The following is a 25350-nucleotide window of genomic DNA, read 5'->3' on the forward strand; positions in this document are numbered from 1 at the left end:
TGCTGGCACCCCTCCACTGAGAACACTACCAGCACACCTGCTCTGCCTACACTGCTGGCACCCCTCCGCTGAGAACACTACCAGCACTCCTGCTCTGCCTACACTGCTGGCACCCCTCCGCTGAGAACACTACCAGCACTCCTGCTCTGCCTACACTGCTGCCACCCCTCTGCTGAGAACACTAACAGCACTCATGCTCTGCCTACACTGATGGCACCCCTCCGCTGAGAACACTACCAGCACACCTGCTCTGCCTACACTGCTGGCACCCCTCCACTGAGAACACTACCAGCACTCCTGCACTGCCTACACTGCTGGCACCCCTCCGCTGAGAACACTACCAGCACTCCAGCTCTGCCTACACTGCTGGCACCCCTCCACTTGGAACACTACCAGCAGTCCTGCTCTGCCTACACTGCTGGCACCCCTCCACTGAGAACACTACCAGCTCTCTTGCACTGCCTACACTGATGGCACCACTCCGCTGAGAACACTACCAGCACTCCTGCTCTGCCTACACTGCTGGCACCCCTCCGCTGAGAACACTACCAGCACTCCTGCTCTGCCTACACTGCTGGCACCCCTCCGCTGAGAACACTACCAGCACTCCTGCTCTGCCTACACTGCAAGCACCCCTCCACTGAGAACACTTCCAGCACTCCTGCACTGCCTACACTGATGGCACCCCTCCGCTGAGAACACTACCAGCACTCCTGCTCTGTCTACACTGCTGGCACCCCTCCACTGAGAACACTACCAGCACTCCTGCTCTGCCTACACTGCTGCCACCCCTCCACTGAGAACACTACTAGCACTCCTGCTCTGCCTACACTACTGGCACCCCTCCGCTGAGAACACTACCAGCACTCCAGCTCTGCCTACACTGCTGGCACCCCTCCACTGAGAACACTACCAGCACTCTTGCACTGCCTACACTGCTGGCAACCCCTCCACTGAGAACACTACCAGCACTCCTGCTCTACCTACACTGCTGGCACCCCTCCACTGAGAACACTACCAGCACTCTTGCACTGCCTACACTGCTGGCACCCCTCCGCTGAGAACACTACCAGCACTGCTGCTCTGCCTACACTGAACGCACCCCTCCACTGAGAACACTACCAGCACTCTTGCACTGCCTACACTTATGGTACCCCTCCACTGAGAACACTACCAGCAATCCTGCTCTGCCTACACTGCTGGCACCCCTCCGTTGAGAACACTACCAGCACTCCTGCTCTGCCTACACTACTGGCACCCCTCCACTGAGAACACTACCAGCACTCCTGCTCTACCTACACTGCTGGCAACCCACCACTGAGAATACTACCAGCACTCCTGCTCTACATACACTGCAGGCACCCCTCCACTGAGAACACTACCAGCACTCCTGCTCTGCCTACACTGCTGACACCCTTCCACTGAGAACACTACCAACACTCCTGCTCTACCTACACTGCTGACACCCCTCCACTGAGAACAATACCAGCACTCCTTCTCTACCTACACTGCTGGCACTCCTCCACTGAGAACACTACCAGCACTCCTGCTCTGCCTACACTGCTGCCACCCCTCCACTGAGAACACTACTAGCACTCCTGCTCTGCCTACACTACTGGCACCCCTCCGCTGAGAACACTACCAGCACTCCAGCTCTGCCTACACTGCTGGCACCCCTCCACTGAGAACACTACCAGCACTCTTGCACTGCCTACACTGCTGGCAACCCCTCCACTGAGAACACTACCAGCACTCCTGCTCTACCTACACTGCTGGCACCCCTCCACTGAGAACACTACCAGCACTCTTGCACTGCCTACACTGCTGGCACCCCTCCGCTGAGAACACTACCAGCACTGCTGCTCTGCCTACACTGCACGCACCCCTCCACTGAGAACACTACCAGCACTCTTGCACTGCCTACACTTATGGTACCCCTCCACTGAGAACACTACCAGCAATCCTGCTCTGCCTACACTGCTGGCACCCCTCCGTTGAGAACACTACCAGCACTCCTGCTCTGCCTACACTACTGGCACCCCTCCACTGAGAACACTACCAGCACTCCTGCTCTACCTACACTGCTGGCAACCCACCACTGAGAATACTACCAGCACTCCTGCTCTACATACACTGCAGGCACCCCTCCACTGAGAACACTACCAGCACTCCTGCTCTGCCTACACTGCTGACACCCCTCCACTGAGAACACTACCAACACTCCTGCTCTACCTACACTGCTGACACCCCTCCACTGAGAACAATACCAGCACTCCTTCTCTACCTACACTGCTGGCACTCCTCCACTGAGAACAATACCAGCACTCCTGCTCTGCATACACTGCTGACACCCCTCCGCGGAGAACACTACCAGCACTCCTGCTCTGCCTACACTGCTGGCACCCCTCCACTGAGAACACTACCAGCACTCCTGCTCTGCCTACACTGCTGGCACCCCTCCGCTGAGAACACTACCAGCACTCCTGCTCTCCCTACACTGCTGCCACCCCTCCGCTGAGAACACTACCAGCACTTCTGCTCTGCCTACACTGTTGGCACCCCTCCGCTGAGAACACTACCAGCATTCCTGCTCTGCCTACACTGCTGGCACCCCTCCACTGAGAACACTACCAGCACTCCTGCACTGCCTACACTGCTTGCACCCCTCCGCTGAGAACACTACTAGCACTCCAGCTCTGCCTACACTGCTGGCACCCCTCCACTGAGAACACTACCAGCAGTCCTGCTCTGCCTACACTGCTGGCACCCCACCACTGAGAACACTACCAGCTCTCTTGCACTGCCTACACTGATGGCACCACTCCGCTGAGAACACTACCAGTACTCCTGCTCTGCCTACACTGCTGGCACCTCTCCGCTGAGAACACTACCAGCACTCCTGCTCTGCCTACACTGCTGGCACCCCTCCGCTGAGAACACTACCAGCACTCCTGCTCTGCCTACACTGCTGGCACCCCTCCACTGAGAACACTTCCAGCACTCCTGCACTGCCTACACTGATGGCACCCCTCCGCTGAGAACACTACCAGCACTCCTGCTCTGCCTACACTGCTGGCACCTCTCCACTGAGAACACTACCAGCACTCCTGCTCTACCTACACTGCTGGCACCCCTCCACTGAGGAAAATCCCAGCACTCCTGCTCTGCCTACACTGCTGGCACCCCTCCACTGAGAACACTACCAGCACTCCTGCTCTACCTACACTGCTGGCAACCCACCACTGAGAATACTACCAGCACTCCTGCTCTTCATACACTGCAGGCACCCCTCCACTGAGAACACTACCAGCACTCCTGCTCTGCCTACACTGCTGACACCCCTCCACTGAGAACACTACCAGCACTCCTGCTCTGCCTACACTGCTGACACCCCTCCACTGAGAACAATACCAGCACTACTGCTCTACCTACACTGCTGGCACCCCTCCACTGAGAACACTACCAGCACTCCTGCTCTGCATACACTGCTGACACCCCTCCGCGGAGTACACTACCAGCACACCTGCTCTACCTACACTGCTGACACCCCTCCACTGAGAACACTACCAGCACTTCTGCACTGCCTGCACTGATGGCACCCCTCCGCTGAGAACACTACCAGCACTCCTGCTCTGCATACACTGCTGACACACCTCCGCTGAGAACACTACCAGCACTCCTGCTCTACCTACACTGCTGGCACCCCTCCACTGAGAACACTACCAGCACTCCTGCTCTGCATACACTGCTGACACCCCTCCGCGGAGTACACTACCAGCACACCTGCTCTACCTACACTGCTGACACCCCTCCACTGAGAACACTACCAGCACTCCTGCACTGCCTACACTGATGGCACCCCTCTGCTGAGAACACTACCAGCACTCCTGCTCTACCTACACTGCTGGCACCCCTCCACTGAGGAAAATCCCAGCACTCCTGCTCTGCCTACACTGCTGGCACCCCTCCACTGAGAACACTACCAGCACTCCTGCTCTACCTACACTGCTGGCAACCCACCACTGAGAATACTACCAGCACTCCTGCTCTTCATACACTGCAGGCACCCCTCCACTGAGAACACTACCAGCACTCCTGCTCTGCCTACACTGCTGACACCCCTCCACTGAGAACACTACCAGCACTCCTGCTCTGCCTACACTGCTGACACCCCTCCACTGAGAACAATACCAGCACTACTGCTCTACCTACACTGCTGGCACCCCTCCACTGAGAACACTACCAGCACTCCTGCTCTGCATACACTGCTGACACCCCTCCGCGGAGTACACTACCAGCACACCTGCTCTACCTACACTGCTGACACCCCTCCACTGAGAACACTACCAGCACTTCTGCACTGCCTGCACTGATGGCACCCCTCCGCTGAGAACACTACCAGCACTCCTGCTCTGCATACACTGCTGACACACCTCCGCTGAGAACACTACCAGCACTCCTGCTCTACCTACACTGCTGGCACCCCTCCACTGAGAACACTACCAGCACTCCTGCTCTGCATACACTGCTGACACCCCTCCGCGGAGTACACTACCAGCACACCTGCTCTACCTACACTGCTGACACCCCTCCACTGAGAACACTACCAGCACTCCTGCACTGCCTACACTGATGGCACCCCTCTGCTGAGAACACTACCAGCACTCCTGCTCTGCCTACACTGCTGGCACCCCTCCACTGAGAACACTACCAGCACTCCTGCTCTGCCTACACTGCTGGCACCCCTCCACTGAGAACACTACCAGCACTCCAGCACTGCCTACACTGATGGCACCCCTCCGCTGAGAACACTACCAGCATTCCTGCTCTGCCTACACTGCTGCCACCCCTCCGCTGAGAACACTACCAGCACTTCTGCTCTGCCTACACTGTTGGCACCCCTCCGCTGAGAACACTACCAGCACTCCTGCTCTGCCTACACTGCTGGCACCCCTCCACTGAGAACACTACCAGAACTCCTGCACTGCCTACACTGCTGGCACCCCTCCGCTGAGAACACTACTAGCACTCCTGCTCTGCCTACACTGCTGGCACCCCTCCACTGAGAACACTACCAGCAGTCCTGCTCTGCCTACACTGCTGGCACCCCACCACTGAGAACACTACCAGCTCTCTTGCACTGCCTACACTGATGGCACCACTCCGCTGAGAACACTACCAGTACTCCTGCTCTGCCTACACTGCTGGCACCTCTCCGCTGAGAACACTACCAGCACTCCTGCTCTGCCTACACTGCTGGCACCCCTCCGCTGAGAACACTACCAGCACTCCTGCTCTGCCTACACTGCTGGCACCCCTCCACTGAGAACACTTCCAGCACTCCTGCACTGCCTACACTGATGGCACCCCTCCGCTGAGAACACTACCAGCACTCCTGCTCTGCCTACACTGCTGGCACCTCTCCACTGAGAACACTACCAGCACTCCTGCTCTACCTACACTGCTGGCACCCCTCCACTGAGGACAATCCCAGCACTCCTGCTCTGCCTACACTGCTGGCACCCCTCCACTGAGAACACTACCAGCACTCCTGCTCTACCTACACTGCTGGCAACCCACCACTGAGAATACTACCAGCACTCCTGCTCTTCATACACTGCAGGCACCCCTCCACTGAGAACACTACCAGCACTCCTGCTCTGCCTACACTGCTGACACCCCTCCACTGAGAACACTACCAGCACTCCTGCTCTGCCTACACTGCTGACACCCCTCCACTGAGAACAAGACCAGCACTACTGCTCTACCTACCCTGCTGGCACCCCTCCACTGAGAACACTACCAGCACTCCTGCTCTGCATACACTGCTGACACCCCTCCGCGGAGTACACTACCAGCACACCTGCTCTACCTACACTGCTGACACCCCTCCACTGAGAACACTACCAGCACTTCTGCACTGCCTGCACTGATGGCACCCCTCCGCTGAGAACACTACCAGCACTCCTGCTCTGCATACACTGCTGACACACCTCCGCTGAGAACACTACCAGCACTCCTGCTCTACCTACACTGCTGACACCCCTCCACAGAGAACACTACCAGCACTCCTGCACTGCCTACACTGATGGCACCCCTCTGCTGAGAACACTACCAGCACTCCTGCTCTGCCTACACTGCTGGCACCCCTCCACTGAGAACACTACCAGCACTCCTGCTCTGCCTACACTGCTGGCACCCCTCCACTGAGAACACTACCAGCACTCCAGCACTGCCTACACTGATGGCACCCCTCCGCTGAGAATACTACCAGCACTCCTGCTCTGCCTACACTGCTGGCACCCCTCCACTGAGAACACTACCAGCACTCCTGCTCTGCCTACACTGCTGGCACCCCTCCGCTGAGAACACTACCAGCACTCCTGCTCTGCCTACACTGCTGGCACCCCTCCGCTGAGAACACTACCAGCACTCCTGCTCTGCCTACACTGCTGGCACCCCTCCACTGAAAACTCTACCAGCACTCCTGCTCTACCTACACTGCTGGCACCCCTCCACTGAGAACACTACCAGCACTCCTGCTCTGCCTACACTGCTGGCAACCCTCCACTGAGAACACTACCAGCAGTCCTGCTCTACCTACACTGCTGGCACCCCTTCACTGAGAACACTACCAGCACTCCTGCACTGCCTACACTGCTGGCACCCCTCCACTGAGAACACTAACAGCACTCCTGCTCTGCCTACACTGCTGGCACCCCTCCACTGAGAACACTACCAGCAGTCCTGCTCTGCCTACACTGCTGGCACCCCACCACTGAGAACACTACCAGCTCTCTTGCACTGCCTACACTGATGGCACCACTCCGCTGAGAACACTACCAGTACTCCTGCTCTGCCTACACTGCTGGCACCTCTCCGCTGAGAACACTACCAGCACTCCTGCTCTGCCTACACTGCTGGCACCCCTCCGCTGAGAACACTACCAGCACTCCTGCTCTGCCTACACTGCTGGCACCCCTCCACTGAGAACACTTCCAGCACTCCTGCACTGCCTACACTGATGGCACCCCTCCGCTGAGAACACTACCAGCACTCCTGCTCTGCCTACACTGCTGGCACCTCTCCACTGAGAACACTACCAGCACTCCTGCTCTACCTACACTGCTGGCACCCCTCCACTGAGGACAATCCCAGCACTCCTGCTCTGCCTACACTGCTGGCACCCCTCCACTGAGAACACTACCAGCACTCCTGCTCTACCTACACTGCTGGCCACCCACCACTGAGAATACTACCAGCACTCCTGCTCTTCATACACTGCAGGCACCCCTCCACTGAGAACACTACCAGCACTCCTGCTCTGCCTACACTGCTGACACCCCTCCACTGAGAACACTACCAGCACTCCTGCTCTGCCTACACTGCTGACACCCCTCCACTGAGAACAATACCAGCACTACTGCTCTACCTACCCTGCTGGCACCCCTCCACTGAGAACACTACCAGCACTCCTGCTCTGCATACACTGCTGACACCCCTCCGCGGAGTACACTACCAGCACACCTGCTCTACCTACACTGCTGACACCCCTCCACTGAGAACACTACCAGCACTTCTGCACTGCCTGCACTGATGGCACCCCTCCGCTGAGAACACTACCAGCACTCCTGCTCTGCATACACTGCTGACACACCTCCGCTGAGAACACTACCAGCACTCCTGCTCTACCTACACTGCTGACACCCCTCCACAGAGAACACTACCAGCACTCCTGCACTGCCTACACTGATGGCACCCCTCTGCTGAGAACACTACCAGCACTCCTGCTCTGCCTACACTGCTGGCACCCCTCCACTGAGAACACTACCAGCACTCCTGCTCTGCCTACACTGCTGGCACCCCTCCACTGAGAACACTACCAGCACTCCAGCACTGCCTACACTGATGGCACCCCTCCACTGAGAACACTACCAGCACTCCTGCTCTGCCTACACTGCTGGCACCCCTCCACTGAGAACACTACCAGCACTCCTGCTCTGCCTACACTGCTGGCACCCCTCCGCTGAGAACACTACCAGCACTCCTGCTCTGCCTACACTGCTGGCAACCCTCCACTGAAAACTCTACCAGCACTCCTGCTCTACCTACACTGCTGGCACCCCTCCACTGAGAACACTACCAGCACTCCTGCTCTGCCTACACTGCTGGCAACCCTCCACTGAGAACACTACCAGCAGTCCTGCTCTACCTACACTGCTGGCACCCCTTCACTGAGAACACTACCAGCACTCCTGCACTGCCTACACTGCTGGCACCCCTCCACTGAGAACACTACCAGCACTCCTGCTCTGCCTACACTGCTGGCACCCCTCCACTGAGAACACTACCAGCACTCCTGCTCTGCCTACACTGCTGCCACCCCTCCACTGAGAACACTACCAGCACTCCTGCTCTACCTACACTGCTGGCACCTCTCCACTGAGAACAATACCAGCACTCCTGCTCTGCCTACACTGCTGACACCCCTCCACAGAGAACACTACCAGCACTCCTGCACTGCCTACACTGATGGCACCCCTCTGCTGAGAACACTACCAGCACTCCTGCTCTGCCTACACTGCTGGCACCCCTCCACTGAGAACACTACCAGCACTCCTGCTCTGCCTACACTGCTGGCACCCCTCCACTGAGAACACTACCAGCACTCCAGCACTGCCTACACTGATGGCACCCCTCCACTGAGAACACTACCAGCACTCCTGCTCTGCCTACACTGCTGGCACCCCTCCACTGAGAACACTACCAGCACTCCTGCTCTGCCTACACTGCTGGCACCCCTCCGCTGAGAACACTACCAGCACTCCTGCTCTGCCTACACTGCTGGCAACCCTCCACTGAAAACTCTACCAGCACTCCTGCTCTACCTACACTGCTGGCACCCCTCCACTGAGAACACTACCAGCACTCCTGCTCTGCCTACACTGCTGGCAACCCTCCACTGAGAACACTACCAGCAGTCCTGCTCTACCTACACTGCTGGCACCCCTTCACTGAGAACACTACCAGCACTCCTGCACTGCCTACACTGCTGGCACCCCTCCACTGAGAACACTACCAGCACTCCTGCTCTGCCTACACTGCTGGCACCCCTCCACTGAGAACACTACCAGCACTCCTGCTCTGCCTACACTGCTGCCACCCCTCCACTGAGAACACTACCAGCACTCCTGCTCTACCTACACTGCTGGCACCTCTCCACTGAGAACAATACCAGCACTCCTGCTCTGCCTACACTGCTGGCACCCCTCCACTGAGAACATTACCAGCACTCTTGCACTGCCTACACTGATGGCACCCCTCCGCTGAGAACACTACCAGCACTCCTACTCTGCCTACACTGATGGCACCCCTCTGCTGAGAACACTACCAGCACTCCTGCTCTGCCTACACTGCTGGCAACCCTCCACTGAGAACACTACCAGCACTCCTGCTCTGCCTACACTGCTGCCACCCCTCCACTGAGAACACTACCAGTACTCTTGCACTGCCTACACTGCTGGCACCCCTCCGCTGAGAACACTACCAGCACTCCTGCTCTGCCTACACTGTTGGCACCCCTCCGCTGAGAACACTACCAGCACTCTTGCACTGCTAACACTACCGTACTGAGGACACTGCCACCACCCCCGCACTGACTATACCACCTTCCCTCCCACACTGAGGACACTGCAGGTACTCCTGCACTGCCGACACTGCTGGCACCCCGAGCTGAGAATCTTGCCGACACCGCCAGCACTCCCACACTGAGGACAACGCCACCCCCCCCAATGCTGACACTGCCTGCTTCTCAGCATGGAGAACACCACCGGCACCCCCACACTGCTGCCACTGCCAGCAACTCCACATTGAGGACACTGCCGACACTCCCGCGCTGCCGAAATCATCGGCACACCACCACTGAGGACACAGCTGGCACTACTGCACTACTGATGGCACCCCTCCACTGAGAACACTACCAGCACTCCTGCACTGCCTACACTGCTGGCCCGCACTGTATCCGACCCATGCTGTATCCGACCCACCCTGTATCCAACCCACCCTGTATCCTGCACTGTATGTGACCTGTACTGTATCCGACCTACGCTGTATCCAACCCACACTATATCCAACCCACACTGTATCCATCACTGTATGTGACCCACACTGTATCCGACCCACGCTGTATCCGACCCACCCTGTATCCTGCACTGTATGTGACCTGCACTGTATCCGACCTACGCTGTATCCAACCCACACTGTAAACGGCACTGTATCCAATTCACGCTGTATCCGACCTGCACTGTATCCAACCCACACTGTATCCTGCACTGTATGTGACCCACACTGTATCCGATCCACGCTGTATCCGACACTGTATCTGACCCACACTCTAACTTGTACTGTATCTGACCCGTACAGAACACAGGTACAAAATGCTGTTTTTATGGTTGGGGAGATTTTGGGGAACTGCTCAACAAAAATGCTGATTGATCGGGGATTTCCATGGGCACAGAGTGCCAGTCATGAGGAGGGAGGGTTTTTTTCTTTGCTGTTTGTTAACTACTACTGTACTTTAGAGCAATGATATTTCACGCACGATTTCTGTTGGATTGTTTTCTATTGAAAGTACTTGTGACACCAGAGGGCGCAATAGTAACAAGAATACTGTTAAGGTTTATCAAACTTTATACAAAATATGACCTCATATTGAGGTTGACATAATTATACTCATGTGTCCATAAATGTTGTTTCTCCACTGATGTCGCTGTGAAATCCACTATACTCTAAAAATAATCCTCTCGCCAAATAAACACCCAAAAAATGGCCGAATGACCAAATATTAGTTAATATCCCAAAAATTATTTTTTCCAAAATGTTCTTACTAAAACACTAGTACATAAATAAAATTTGCTTATAGTGGTTACATAGTGTTCAAACATCCATTGTCACAGCAAGAGAAGATGATGATTACCCTGCCCACACCTTTGCTGGTGTTAGCTCTTATTGGCTGGTTCCTCCCTTAAAACACATGGACTTTCACCATAACAACCAATAACTAACGCGTTTCATCTGTGTAGGACTTCTTCAGGGGCAACATCCAAATAAAGGTGTGTCACAATTCCAGATGGTTCACTGGAAAATTCCCAGGATCTAAAGTATCTTGTTAAGATATTTGCACTATTTCTCCCACTGTGTGAGACAGTCTCACACAGTGGGTGAACTAGTAGAGACTACTGGGGACAGGGAGGACGTTTGGGGTACATACATGGTTGGTTTTGGATGTGATGCTGAAGTCTTGACAAAGGTCCTACAGGAAAGAAATGTTGATAACAAACAACTTGGCTCTAACCCTGATGCTAGAAATAAATAATTAGCGTGATGCTTTGGTGAGTGCCCTCTGTTTCATATATATGGGAATATGTGTGTGTGTGGACCTGGCATCTGGGTTTGGAGAAAGAGTCAAGGAGGGTGCATTGGGATGGGGGGTTGGAAGTCCCAGAGATATCAGTGTAACCCCCCAAGATTTCTGTAGCCGGCCCTGCGGTCAGTATTGTAAATTATGCCTCTTTACTAGCATGGCACAAACTGTTCTACTGCCGCAGATTTAGGGTTTCTCATTCCACCAGACATCACCAACTTCCAGGTGGGATCTAGTGCAGCTGGTATTGAAGTGTGGACCTTGGGTTGAAGTCTTGTCTTCTGTACACTGTGATCTACAGGCTCAATTAACAAATATTTCATCCATTTCACTTTATCTGTGTAGATCTGCAATAGGGATTTTCTGAATGACCTGCTCCTTGTGTCTGGGCTATATAAGTAAATTCCTGGGAAGAACACATTCCCTATGCTATGGTCCCATGCTTTAAGATGACTGCTTCTCTTGTACCTGACACTCACCATTCAGACCACTACAATACCTCTCTGACTGCAATGACTTGCTACAGCTACTCCCTGGACTATTATTAGAGCCCCCAGACTCACCTTCTGTATGTAAAGGTACGAACCAGAATTTGGTACAGTATGTGAATCCTCCAAACCTGGCATACTCAAAGTATAGACCACATTATATGGTAGATCATGCTCACAGGGCTGCTCGAGCAAGAAGGTGACCTGTCAGCTAATACTGATTTTATGCAATGACAATGTGAATAATAATCTCAGGCAGCCAGTACACTCCTGATACAGGGGGATTATAACACACCTAGATTTATTTCTCCAGATTCTCCAATGGGTGTTTCTTTATTTGTGAGGTCAGGGCTGGTACAGAACAAATGACACATGACTGGTACAGAACAAATTACACACAACTTATAATTACCATACATATTGGTACGTTGGAGAAGGCACATTGTTTCATTTCCAGTACATTTCATGGTTTCCACAGTGTGACACCAGTCAGAATTAGCTGAAATGCACGTTGGGCAAACCAGTCCATTTGGTTTAGCGTTACCATCAGGTACTGTAAAATCTGAAAATAAAAGCATATATTTAATTTAATATGTTGAATATTTTAATAATTGTGATTTATTAACACTTAGCATAGGACATGATTCAGAGACAGGCGCCATGCCGATTTTTTCTCAGAACAAATGTTTGTTTGCTATTGCACATGCATGAACGCCATACTGCACATGCACAGCGATTTCATTGTGATTACTCTTCTACATAGGTATCACTCGCAAAGTGAATGACAGGTACTCAGCATTACGGGGTAGAAAAACACAAGTGTGTTTGACCATTTATACGCCGTTTCATGGGCGTGTATAAATTAGCTATTGCGATCGCCTTCTGAGTTTTCAGAGCCCTCAAATATTACAATTTTGGTTTCAATTTTGGCAAAACCATCCTTAAGTGATTTTGGTTTGGATTCAGAAAAACAGCTAAAATCATGTAATTTGGACCTGTTTACATGCCATCCACAACCGACATTCGATTTTTATATCCATACTTACAGCAGACCCGAGATAGGACTCAGGGCCTGATTCAGAGTTGGGAATAGAGTGAGATATCTCTCTCAACTGTGAACCTGAACAAACCATATTGCAATGCAGGGAGTGTAAAATACATGTTTTTTTTTACATGTGGGGTAAATACTGGCTGATTTTGCATGTAGCCCACAAATACTGCACAGCTTTATTATTGCTCTACAATTTAGATGTCAGTTTGGAAACACTCCTCCCAAATCTAAATCTCTCTGCACATTTTAAATCTGCCCCACCTGCAGTGTAACATGGTTTCACCAAGATGATCAGTTGAGAGAGATATCTCTCTCTATTCCCAAGTCTGAATCAGGCCCTCAGTTCTACTCGGATCCCCAAAAGTAATCCGAGCCGGGACTCAATTTAACTCGGAACCTCTAAGTTCAGGTATGTTAGTTTTTCTGAAAAACCGAAGTGCACATCTCTAATAAATACACACACACACACACACATTACAGTGTGTCAGAATATACAGTATATATCAGGTATGTTAGTTTTTCTGAAAAACCGAAGTGCACATCTCTAATAAATACACACACACACACACACATTACAGTGTGTCAGAATATACAGTATATATATATATATATATATATATATATATTAGGGGTGAGCGGGTTCGGATTTCTGAAATCCGAACCCCCCCGAACCCCCCCGATCCGAGTCTGATCCGAGTCAGGCTCGACTTTTCCCGCCTGACTCGGATCTGAAATCGAGGCAAAACGTCATCATCCCGCCTTCCGAGTCTCGCGGGTTTTGGATCCTATATAAGGTACCCGCGTCGGCGCCATTTTCTCACTCGGCTGTGGACAGTGAAGAGGGAGGGTGGGAGTTAGGGCTGTGTAGTGTAGTGTAGTGTAGTGCTGCTGTTGTCCACTACTTCAAAGTCCATAGGGGCTGGCTGTGTTGTGCTGTGCTGCTGTTGTTAATAGGGGCTGTGTCCACTACTTCAAAGTCCATAGGGGCTGGCTGGACTGTGTTGTGCAGTCAGTTCTCCATAGGGGCTGTGTCCACTCCAAAGTCCTGTGCAGTGTCCCAGTCCTAAAGGAGTGCTGTAGTGTTGTCCAGGTGGTGCTCTGTCCATCAGGGGTGCTCCCCCCAAGTGCTAAAAAAATAATATATTTTCTGTGTTTGTGAATTGTGTGCGCAGTAGCCGCACGTGCATCAACAAAGTAGTGCCAAGCATGCGCCTGTGTCATAAGTAAAGGGCCGGCTGGCTTGACCGTTAAAGGGTGCTGTAACCCCCGAAAGTACACTCCAGTCCAAACCAAAAAAAAATTATTTTCTGTGTTTGTGAATTGTGTGCGCAGTAGCCGCACGTGCATCAACAAAGTAGTGCCAAGCGTGCGCCTGTGTCATAAGTAAAGGGCCGGCTGGCTTGACCGTTAAGGGTGCTGTAACCCCCGAAAGTACACTCCAGTCCAAACCAAAAAAAAAATTATTTTCTGTGTTTGTGAATTGTGTGCGCAGTAGCCGCACGTGCATCAACAAAGTAGTGCCAAGCGTGCGCCTGTGTCATAAGTAAAGGGCCGGCTGGCTTGACCGTTAAGGGTGCTGTAACCCCCGAAAGTACACTCCAGTCCAAACCAAAAAAAAAATTATTTTCTGTGTTTGTGAATTGTGTGCGCAGTAGCCGCACGTGCATCAACAAAGTAGTGCCAAGCGTGCGCCTGTGTCATAAGTAAAGGGCCGGCTGGCTTGACCGTTAAAGGGTGCTGTAACCCCTGAAAGTACACTCCAGTCCAAACCAAAAAAAAAATTATTTTCTGTGTTTAGCCGCACGTATATATCAAATCGATATAACATAAATGGAGGACCAAACTTTCTCCGATAAAAATAAAATAGAGAAAGATCAAGAACCACTTCCTCCTAGTGCTGAAGCTGCTGCCACTAGTCATGACATAGACGATAACATGCCATCAACGTCGTCTGCCAAGGCCGATGCCCAATGTCATAGTAGAGGGCACATACAATCCCAAATGGCAAAGTTCAGGAAAATGACCTTGAAAAAGACATTTAAATCAGCTGAAGAGAAACGTAAACTTGCCAATATGCCATTTACGACACGGAGTGGCAAGGAACGGTTAAGGTCGATCCCTAGTATGTTCATGACTAGTGGTTCAGCTTCACATGACGATGGAAGCCCTCCTCCCACTAAAAAAATCAAAAGAGTTAAGCTGGCAAAAGCACAGCGAAGAACTGTGCTTTCTAAGAAGATATCACAAATCCCCAAGGAGAGTCCAAGTGTGGTGGTGGTTGCGATGCCTGACCTTCCCAGCACTGGACGGGAAGAGGTGGCTCTTTCCACCATTTGCACGCCCCCTGCAAGTGCTGAAAGGAGCACCCACAGTCCACTTGCTGATATGCAAATTGAAGATGTCACTGTTGAAGTACAACAGGATGAGGATACTGGTGTAGCTGGCGCTGAGGAGGAAGTTGGCGAGGAAGATTCTGATGGTGATGTGGTTTGTTTAAATCAGGCTCCGGGGGAGACAGTTGTTGTCCGTGGGATGAAAAAGCCCATCACGGTCATGCCTGGGCAGAAGACCAAACATTCCACCTCTTTGGTCTGGCAATATTTCTATCCAAATCCGGACAACAACTGTCTTGCCATATGTACCATATGTAAAGGTGAAATAAGTAGGGGTAGGGACGTCAACCACCTAGGAACATCCTCCCTTATACGGCACCTGCAGCGCGTTCATAAAAAGTTACTGTCAAGTTCAGAAACTTTGGCTAAGACCGTAAGCAGTCCAGGGACACCTAAATCCCGTTGTCCTGTTGTATCCAAGCGCCTGCAAACCACACCGTCAACTCCCTCCTCGTCAATTTCCTCCTTAGTCAGGATCGGAAGTAGTCCTGCAGGCCATGTCACTGGCATGACTGACTCTCCTATCCGGGATTCCTCTGGAGGATCCTGCATTGCTACGCCTACTGCTGCCGCTGCTGCTGTTGCTGCTGCTGGGAGTCGTTCATCATCCCAGAGAGGAAGTAGGAACACCACTACTTTTACTAAACAATTGACCCTCCAACAGTCCTTAGCGAGGAGGATGAAGTACGACAGCAGTCATCCTGAAGCAAAACGTATAACTGAGGCCTTGACTGCTATGTTGGTGTTAGACGTGCGTCCGGTATCCGCCATTAGTGCAGTGGGATTTAGACAATTGATGGAGGTAGTGTGTCCCCGGTTCCAAATCCCGTCTAGATTCCACTTCACTAGGCAGGCGATACCGAGACTGTACAGAAACGTCAGAAAAAGTGTCCTCAGTGTCCTGAAAAATGCCGTTGTACACAATGTCCACTTAACCACGGACATGTGGACAAGTGGAACAGGGCAGACTAAGGACTATATGACTGTGACAGCCCACTGGGTAGATGTATCACCTTACGCAGCAACAGCAGCAGCGTCACCAGTAGCAGCATCTCAGAAACGCCAGCTCGTTACAAGGCAGGCTACGCTGTGTATCACCGGTTTCAGTAAGAGGCACACCGCCGACAACCTCTTAGAGAAACTGAGGGAAATCATCGCCCAGTGGCTTACCCCACTTAGACTCTCCTGGGGATTTGTGATATCTGACAATGCCACCAATATTGTGCGGGCATTACATCTGGGCAAATTCCAGCACGTCCCATGTTTTGCTCACACAATAAACTTGGTGGTGCAGAATTTTCTGAAAAGCGACAGGGGCGTGCAGGAGACGCTTTGGGTGGCCCGAAAAATTTCTGGCCACTTTCACCATTCAGCGACTGCGTGCCGAAGACTGGAGCGCCAGCAAACACTCTTGAACCTACCCCGCCATCACCTGAAGCAAGAGGTTGTGACGCGGTGGAACTCAACCCTCTATATGCTTCAGAGGATGGAGGAGCAGCAAAAGGCCATACAAGCCTATACATCCACCTATGACATAGGCAAAGGAGGGGGTATGCACCTGACTCAAGCGCAGTGGAGAATGATTTCCGTGTTGTGCAAGGTTCTCCAGCCCTTCGAACTTGCCACACGTGAAGTCAGTTCAGACACAGCCAGCTTGAGTCAGGTCATTCCCCTCATCAGGCTTTTGCAGAAGCAGCTGGAGAAAGTGAAGGAGGAGCTAAGACGGAGCGATTCCGCTCGGCATGTGGGACTTGTGGATGAAGCCCTTCATTCGCTTTGCCAGGATTCCAGGGTGGTCAATCTGTTGAAATCAGACCACTACATTTTGGCCACCGTGCTTGATCCTAGGTTTAAAGCCTATGTGGTGTCTCTCTTTCCGGCCGACACAAGCCTGCAGAGGTGCAAAGACCTGCTGGTGAACACACTGTCAGCTGAAGCGGAACGTGACACGTCAACGGCTCCTTCTTCATTTTCTCCCGCAACTGGGGCTGCCAGGAAAAAACTTAGGTATCCTAAGCAACCCACTGGCGGTGATGCAGGGCAGGCAGGACCAAGTTTGGACATCTGGTCCGGACTGAAGGACCTGGCAACAATTTCTGACATGTCTACTGTCACTGCATATGATACTGTCACCATTGACAGAATGGTGGAGGATTACATCGGTGACAGCATCCAAGTAGGCATGTCAGACAGTCCATACCTGTACTGGCAGGAAAAAGAGGCAATTTGGAGGCCCCTGTACAAGCTGGCTCTATTTTACCTGAGTTGCCCCCCCTCCAGTGTGTACTCCGAAAGAGTGTTTAGTGCAGCCGGGAACCTTGTCAGCGAAAGGCGTAGGAGGTTGCTTCCACAGAATGTGGAGAAGATGATGTTCATCAAAATGAATTATCAGCTCTTCCAGGGAGACCAGCCTCCAGAAGGTACAGAGGGACCTGTGGTGGTGGATTCAAGTGGGGACGAGTTAATACTTTGTGAGGATGAGGATGTACACACTGAAGAGGGTGAGGAATCGGTGGATGAGGAGGATGAGGATGACATCTTGCCTCCGTAGAGCCAGTTTGTGCAGGGACACATTAATTGCCAGCTTGTTTTGTGGGGGCCCAAACGAACCAATCATTTCAGCCACAGTTGTGTGGCAGACCCTGGCACTGAAATGATTGATTTGTTAAAGTGTGCATGTCCTGTTTATACAACATAAGGGTGGGTGGGAGGGCCCAAGGACAATTCCATCTTGCACTTCTTTTTTTTCTTTGCATTATGTACAGTTTGGGGCCTAGTTTTTCTAACTGCCATCCTGTCTGCCACTGCAGTGTCACTCCTAGATGGGTCACGTGTTTGTGCCGCCCACTCGTGTCGCTTAGCATAGTCATCCAGCTACCTCGGTGCAACCTTTTGGACATGAAAACACTATTGTGAGGTGTGAGGTGTTCAGAATAGACTGGAAATGAGTGGAAATTAAGGTTATTGAGGTTAATAATAGCATAGGAGCAGAGAAACCAACAAATTCTGTGATTTTAGCTGTTTTTATGCTTTTTTAAAAAAAAATACAGATCCAAAACACAAAACCCAGAACCCAAAACACGGAAGGGTGGTTTTGGCAAAACCAATCCAGATCCAAAACACGAAGAAAGATCCAGATCCAAAACCAAAACACAAAACACGAAAAGTGGCCGGTGCACACCCCTAATATATATATATATATAGAAATCCACGATCCGGCACCCTGTGGGAAAACGAGTTAGCTGTGCCGGGTGCCCTTCCACATCAAATCCACGAAGTGTGTCAGCTGAAATACATACTCCCAAAGGAGGCACTCCGGGATCGTAGAAAAAATGCCGAATCTCTTGTGATTTTCTTCTACGAGTCCGGAGTGCCTCCTTTGGGAGTATATATATTAGGGGTGTGCACCGGCCACTTTTCGTGTTTTGTGTTTTGGTTTTGGATCTGGATCTTTCTTCGTGTTTTGGATCTGGATTGGTTTTGCCAAAACCACCCTTCCGTGTTTTGGGTTCTGGGTTTTGTGTTTTGGATCTGTATTTTTTTAAAAAAAAGCATAAAAACAGCTAAAATCACATAATGTGTTGGTTTTTCTGCTCCTATGCTATTATTAACCTCAATAACCTTAATTTCCACTAATTTCCAGTCTATTCTGAACACCTCACACCTCTCAATAGTGTTTTTATGTCCAAAAGGTTGCACCGAGGTAGATGGATGACTATGCTAAGCGACACGAGTGGGCGGCACAAACACGTGACCCATCTTGGAGTGATACTGCAGTGTACATAATGCAAAAAAAAAAAGAGGTGCAAGATGGAATTGTCCTTGGGCCCTCCCATCCACCCTTATTTTGTATAAACAGGACATGCACACTTTAACAAAGCAATCTTTTCAGCGCCAGGGTCTGCCACACAACTGTGGCTGAAATGATTGGTTCGTTTGGGCCCCCACAAAACAAGCTGGCAATTAATCTGTCCCTGCACAAACTGGCTCTACGGAGGCAAGATGTCATCCTCATCCTCCTCATCCACAGATTCCTCACCCTCTTCAGTGTTGTGTACATCCTCATCCTCACAGAGTATGAACTCGTCCCCACTGGAATCCACCACCACAGGTCCCTGTACTTTCTGGAGGCTGGACTCCCTGGAAGAGTTGATAATTCATTTTTATGTACATCATCTTCTCCACATTTTGTGGAAGCAACCTCCTACGCTTTTCGCTGACAAGGTTCCCGGCTGCACTAAACACTCTTTCGGAGTACACACTGGAGGGGGGGGCAACTCAGGTAAAATAGAGCCAGTTTGTACAGGGGCCTCCAAATTGCCTCTTTTTCCTGCCAGTACAGGTATGGACTGTCTGACATGCCTACTTGGATGTTGTCACCGATGTAATCCTCCACCATTCTGTCAATGGTGACAGTATCATATGTAGTGACAGTAGACATGTCAGAAATTGTTGCCAGGTCCTTCAGTCCGGACCAGATGTCCAAACTTGGTCCTGCCTGCCCTGCATCACCACCAGCGGGTTGCTTAGGATACCTAATTTTTTTCCTGGCAGCCCCAGTTGCGGGAGAAAATGAAGAAGGAGCTGTTGACGTGTCACATTCCGCTTCAGGTGACAGTGTGTTCACCAGCAGGTCTTTGCACCTCTGCAGGCTTGTGTCGGCCGGAAAGAGAGACACCACATAGGCTTTAAACCTAGGATCGAGCACGGTGGCCAAAATGTAGTGGTCTGATTTCAACAGATTGACCACCCTGGAATCCTGGCAAAGCTAATGAAGGGCTTCATCCACAAGTCCCACATGCCGAGCGGAATCGCTCCATCTTAGCTCCTCCTTCACTTTCTCCAGCTGCTTCTGCAAAAGCCTGATGAGGGGAATGACCTGACTCAAGCTGGCAGTGTCTGAACTGACTTCACGTGTGGCAAGTTCGAAGGGCTGGAGAACCTTGCACAACACGGAAATCATTCTCCACTGCGCTTGAGTCAGGTGCATACCCCCTCCTTTGCCTATGTCATAGGTGGATGTATAGGCTTGAATGGCCTTTTGCTGCTCCTCCATCCTCTGAAGCATACAGAGGGTTGAGTTCCACCGTGTCACAACCTCTTGCTTCAGGTGATGGCAGGGCAGGTTCAAGAGTGTTTGCTGGCGCTCCAGTCTTCGGCACGCAGTCGCTGAATGGTGAAAGTGGCCAGAAATTTTTCGGGCCACCCAAAGCGTCTCCTGCACACCCCTGTCGCTTTTCAGAAAATTCTGCACCACCAAGTTTATTGTGTGAGCAAAACATGGGACGTGCTGGAATTTGCCCAGATGTAATGCCCGCACAATATTGGTGGCATTGTCAGATATCACAAATCCCCAGGAGAGTCTAAGTGGGGTAAGCCACTGGCCGATGAATTCCCTCAGTTTCTCTAAGAGGTTGTCGGCGGTGTGCCTCTTACTGAAACCGGTGATACACAGCGTAGCCTGCCTTGGAGCGAGCTGGCGTTTCTGAGATGCTGCTACTGGTGACACTGCTGCTGTTGCTGCGAAAGGTGATACATCTACCCAGTGGGCTGTCACAGTCATATAGTTCTTAGTCTGCCCTGTTCCACTTGTCCACATGTCCGTGGTTAAGTGGACATTGGGTACAATGGCATTTTTCAGGACACTGAGGACACTTTTTATGACGTTTCTGTACAGTCTCGGTATCGCCTGCCTAGTGAAGTGGAATCTAGACGGGATTTGGAACCGGGGACACACTACCTCCATCAATTGTCTAAATCCCACTGCACTAATGGCGGATACCGGACGCACGTCTAACACCAACATAGCAGTCAAGGCCTCAGTTATACGTTTTGCTTCAGGATGACTGCTATCGTACTTCATCCTCCTCGCTAAGGACTGTTGGAGGGTCAATTGTTTAGTAAAAGTAGTGGTGTTCCTACTTCCTCTCTGGGATGATGAACGACTCCCAGCAGCAGCAATAGCAGCAGCGGCAGCAGGAGGCGTAGCAATGCAGGATCCTCTGGAGGAATCCCGGATAGGAGAGTCAGTCATGCCAGTGACATGGCCTGCAGGACTACTTCCGATCCTGACTAAGGAGGAAATTGATGAGGAGGGAGTTGACGGTGTGGTTTGCAGGCGCTTGGATACAACAGGACAACAGGATTTAGGTGTCCCTGGACTGCTTACGGTCTTAGCCAAAGTTTCTGAACTTGACAGCAACTTATTATGAACGCGCTGCAGGTGCCGTATAAGGGAGGATGTTCCTAGGTGATTAACGTCCCTACCCCTACTTATTCCACCTTTACATAAGGTATATATGGCAAGACAGTTGTTGTCCGGATTTGGATAGAAATATTGCCAGACCAAAGAGGTGGAATGTTTGGTCTTCTGCCCAGGCATGACCGTGATGGGCTTTTTCATCCCACGGACAACAACTGTCTCCCCCTGAGCCTGATTTAAACAAATCACATCACCATCAGAATCCTCCTCGCCAACTTCCTCCTCAGCGCCAGCTACACCAGTATCCTCATCCTGTTGTACTTCAACAGTGACATCTTCAATTTGCATATCAGCAAGTGGACTGTGGGTGCTCCTTTCAGCACTTGCAGGGGGTGTGCAAATGGTGGAAAGAGCCACCTCTTCCCGTTCAGTGCTGGGAAGGTCAGGCATCGCAACCGCCACCACACTTGGACTCTCCTTGGGGATTTGTGATATCTTCTTAGAACGCACAGTTCTTCGCTGTGCTTTTGCCAGCTTAACTCGTTTGATTTTTTTAGTGGGAGGAGGGCTTCCACCATCATGTGAAGCTGAACCACTAGTCATGAACATAGGGAAAGACCTTAGCCATTCCTTGCCACTCCGTGTCATAAATGGCATATTGGCAAGTTTACGTTTCTCTTCAGATGATTTAAATGTTTTTTTTAAGTTCATTTTCCTGAACTTTGTCATTTGGGATTGTATGTGGCTTCTACTATGACATTGGGCATCGGCCTTGGCAGACGACGTTGATGGCATGTTATCGTCTATGTCATGACTAGTGGCAGCAGCTTCAGCACTAGGAGGAAGTGGTTCTTGATCTTTCTCTATTTTATTTTTATCGGAGAAAGTTTGGTCCTCCATTTATGTTATATCGATTTGATATATACGTGCGGCTAAGGCGCACACAAACACAGAAAATATTTTTTTATTTTTGCTGGAGAGTAGTGCACTTTGTGGGTTACACCACCCTTTAAGAAATGAGCCAGCCGGCTCTTTACTTATGGGACACAGGCGCACGCTTGGCGCTGCTCCTTTGTTGATGCACGTGCGGCTACTGCGCACACAATTCACAAACACAGAAAATATATATTTTTTTGGTTTGGAGTGTACTTTGAGGGTTACAGCACCCTTTAACGGTCAAGCCAGCCGGCCCTTTACTTATGACACATGCGCACGCTTGGCACTACTTTGTTGATGCACATGCGGCTATTGCGCACACAATTCACAAACACAGAAAATATTTTGTTATTTGGTTTGGAGTGTACTTTGGGGGTTACAGCACCCTTTAACGGTCAAGCCAGCTGGCCCTTTACTTATGACACAGGCGCACGCTTGGCACTACTTTGTTGATGCACGAGCGGCTACTGCGCACACAATTCACAAACACAGAAAATATTTTTTTATTTGGTTTGGACTGGAGTGTACTTTGGGGGTTACAGCACCCTTTAACGGTCAAGCCAGCCGGCCCTTTACTTATGACACAGGCGCACGCTTGGCACTACTTTGTTGATGCACGTGCGGCTACTGCGCACACAATTCACAAACATAGAAAATATTTTGTTATTTGCTTTGGAGTGTACTTTGGGGGTTACAGCACCCTTTAACGGTCAAGCCAGCCGGCCCTTTACTTATGACACAGGCGCACACTTGGCACTACTTTGTTGATGCACGTGCGGCTGCTGCGCACACAATTCACAAACACAGAAAAAATATTTTGTTATTTGCTTTGGAGTGTACTTTGGGGGTTACAGCACACTTTAACGGTCAAGCCAGCTGGCCCTTTACTTATGACACAGGTGCACGCTTGGCACTACTTTGTTGATGCACGTGCGGCTACTGCGCATACAATTCACAAACACAGAAAAAATATTTTGTTATTTGGTTTGGAGTGTACTTTGGGGGTTACAGCACCCTTTAATGGTCAAGCCAGCCGGCCCTTTACTTATGACACAGGCGCACGCTTGGCACTACTTTGTTGATGCACGTGCGGCTACTGCGCACACAATTTACAAACACAGAAAAAATATTTTGTTATTTGGTTTGGAGTGTACTTTGGGGGTTACAGCACCCTTAACGGTCAAGCCAGCCGGCCCTTCTCTTATGATACAGGCGCACGCTTGGCACTACTTTGTTGATGCACGTGCGGCTACTGCGCACACAATTCACAAACACAGAAAATATTTATTTTTTTGGTTTGGACTGGAGTGTACTTTGGGGGTTACAGCACCCTTTAACGGTCAAGCCAGCCGGCCCTTTACTTATGACACAGGCGCACGCTTGGCACTACTTTGTTGATGCACGTGCGGCTACTGCGCACACAATTCACAAACACAGAAAATATTTTTTTTTTTGGTTTGGACTGCAGTGTACTTTTGGGGTTACAGCACCCTTTAACGGTCAAGCCAGCCGGCCCTTTACTTATGACACAGGCGCACGCTTGGCACTACTTTGTTGATGCACGTGCGGCTACTGCGCACACAATTCACAAACACAGAAAAAATATTATTTTTTTAGCACTTGGGGGGAGCACCCCTGATGGACAGAGCACCCCCTGGACAACACTACAGCACCCCTTTAGGACTGGGACACTGCACAGGACTTTGGAGTGGACACAGCCCCTATGGAGAACTTACTGCACAACACAGTCCAGCCAGCCCCTATGGACTTTGAAGTAGTGGACACAGCCCCTATTAACAACAGCAGCATAGCACAACACAGCCAGCCCCTATGGACTTTGAAGTAGTGGACACAGCCCCTATGGACAACAGCAGCACAGCGCAGCACAGCACAGCACAACACTACTCTGCACTACACTACACTACACAGCCCAGCCAGCCCTAACTCCCACCCTCCCTCTTCACTGTCCACAGCCGAGTGAGAAAATGGCGCCGACGTGGGTACCTTATATAGGATCCAAAACCCGCGAGACTCGGAAGGCGGGATGATGACGTTTTGCCTCGATTTCAGATCCGAGTCAGGCGGGAAAAGTCGAGCCTGACTCGGATCTGCCTCGGATCGGGGGGGCTCGGGGGGGTTCGGTTTTCAGAAATCCGAACCCGCTCACCCCTAATATATATATATATATATATATATATATATATATATATATAAACAATCAGCGGCACTAGGAGACTTAGAGAAAAGTTTACTTTAATGTGACACAGAATATCACATGACCAACGTTTCGGGGCTCACGGCCCCCTTTGTCAAGAGGCCCGTGAGCCCAGAAACGTTGGTCATGTGATATCCTGTGTCATATTAAAGTTAACTTTTCTCTAAGTCTCCTAGTACCACTGATTGTTTTTTTCTTTACAATCATCTGCGGAGGGCACAGGAGCATGAGTGTTCTTAGTACAGTGGAGTGCCGGTCCAGACAGCCATTTTTATATTATATATAGTCCAATAGTCCGGCACTCCCTAATGTCAGAATAACTTTACCCCATTGCCAGAATCAGCACATCAACATACAGTGCATCCGGAAAGTATTCACAGCGCTTTACTGTTTCCACATTTTGTTATGTTACAGCCTTATTCCAAAATGGAATAAATTCATTTTTGTCTTCAAAATTCTACACACAATAGCCCATAATGACAACGTGTAAAAAGTTTTTTGAGATTTTTGCAAAATTAATAATTAAAAAAAAAAAGAAGAAGAAATCCCATGTACATAAGTAATCACAGCCTTTGCTCAATACTTTGTTGATGCACCTTTGGCAGCAATTACAGCCTCAAGTCTTTTTGAATATGATGCCACA

General features: G+C 50.9%; 1 protein-coding gene across 1 annotated transcript in view; it reads right to left on the reverse strand.

Moving 5' to 3' along the window:
* LOC148481774 (phospholipase A2 inhibitor and Ly6/PLAUR domain-containing protein-like) overlaps window positions 1-25350 on the reverse strand; it is a 69620-nt gene that overhangs the window by 27276 nt on the left and 16994 nt on the right. Inside the window, exon 4 of the mRNA XM_088453024.1 lies at window positions 12306-12463. Within this exon, the coding sequence (XP_088309150.1) occupies window positions 12306-12463 (158 nt within the window). The remainder of the gene's footprint in view (window positions 1-12305; window positions 12464-25350) is intronic.

Source organism: Taudactylus pleione, unplaced genomic scaffold, assembly GCF_031769625.1.
Source record: "Taudactylus pleione unplaced genomic scaffold, aTauple2 ptg000563l, whole genome shotgun sequence".
NCBI lineage: Eukaryota > Metazoa > Chordata > Amphibia > Anura > Myobatrachidae > Taudactylus > Taudactylus pleione.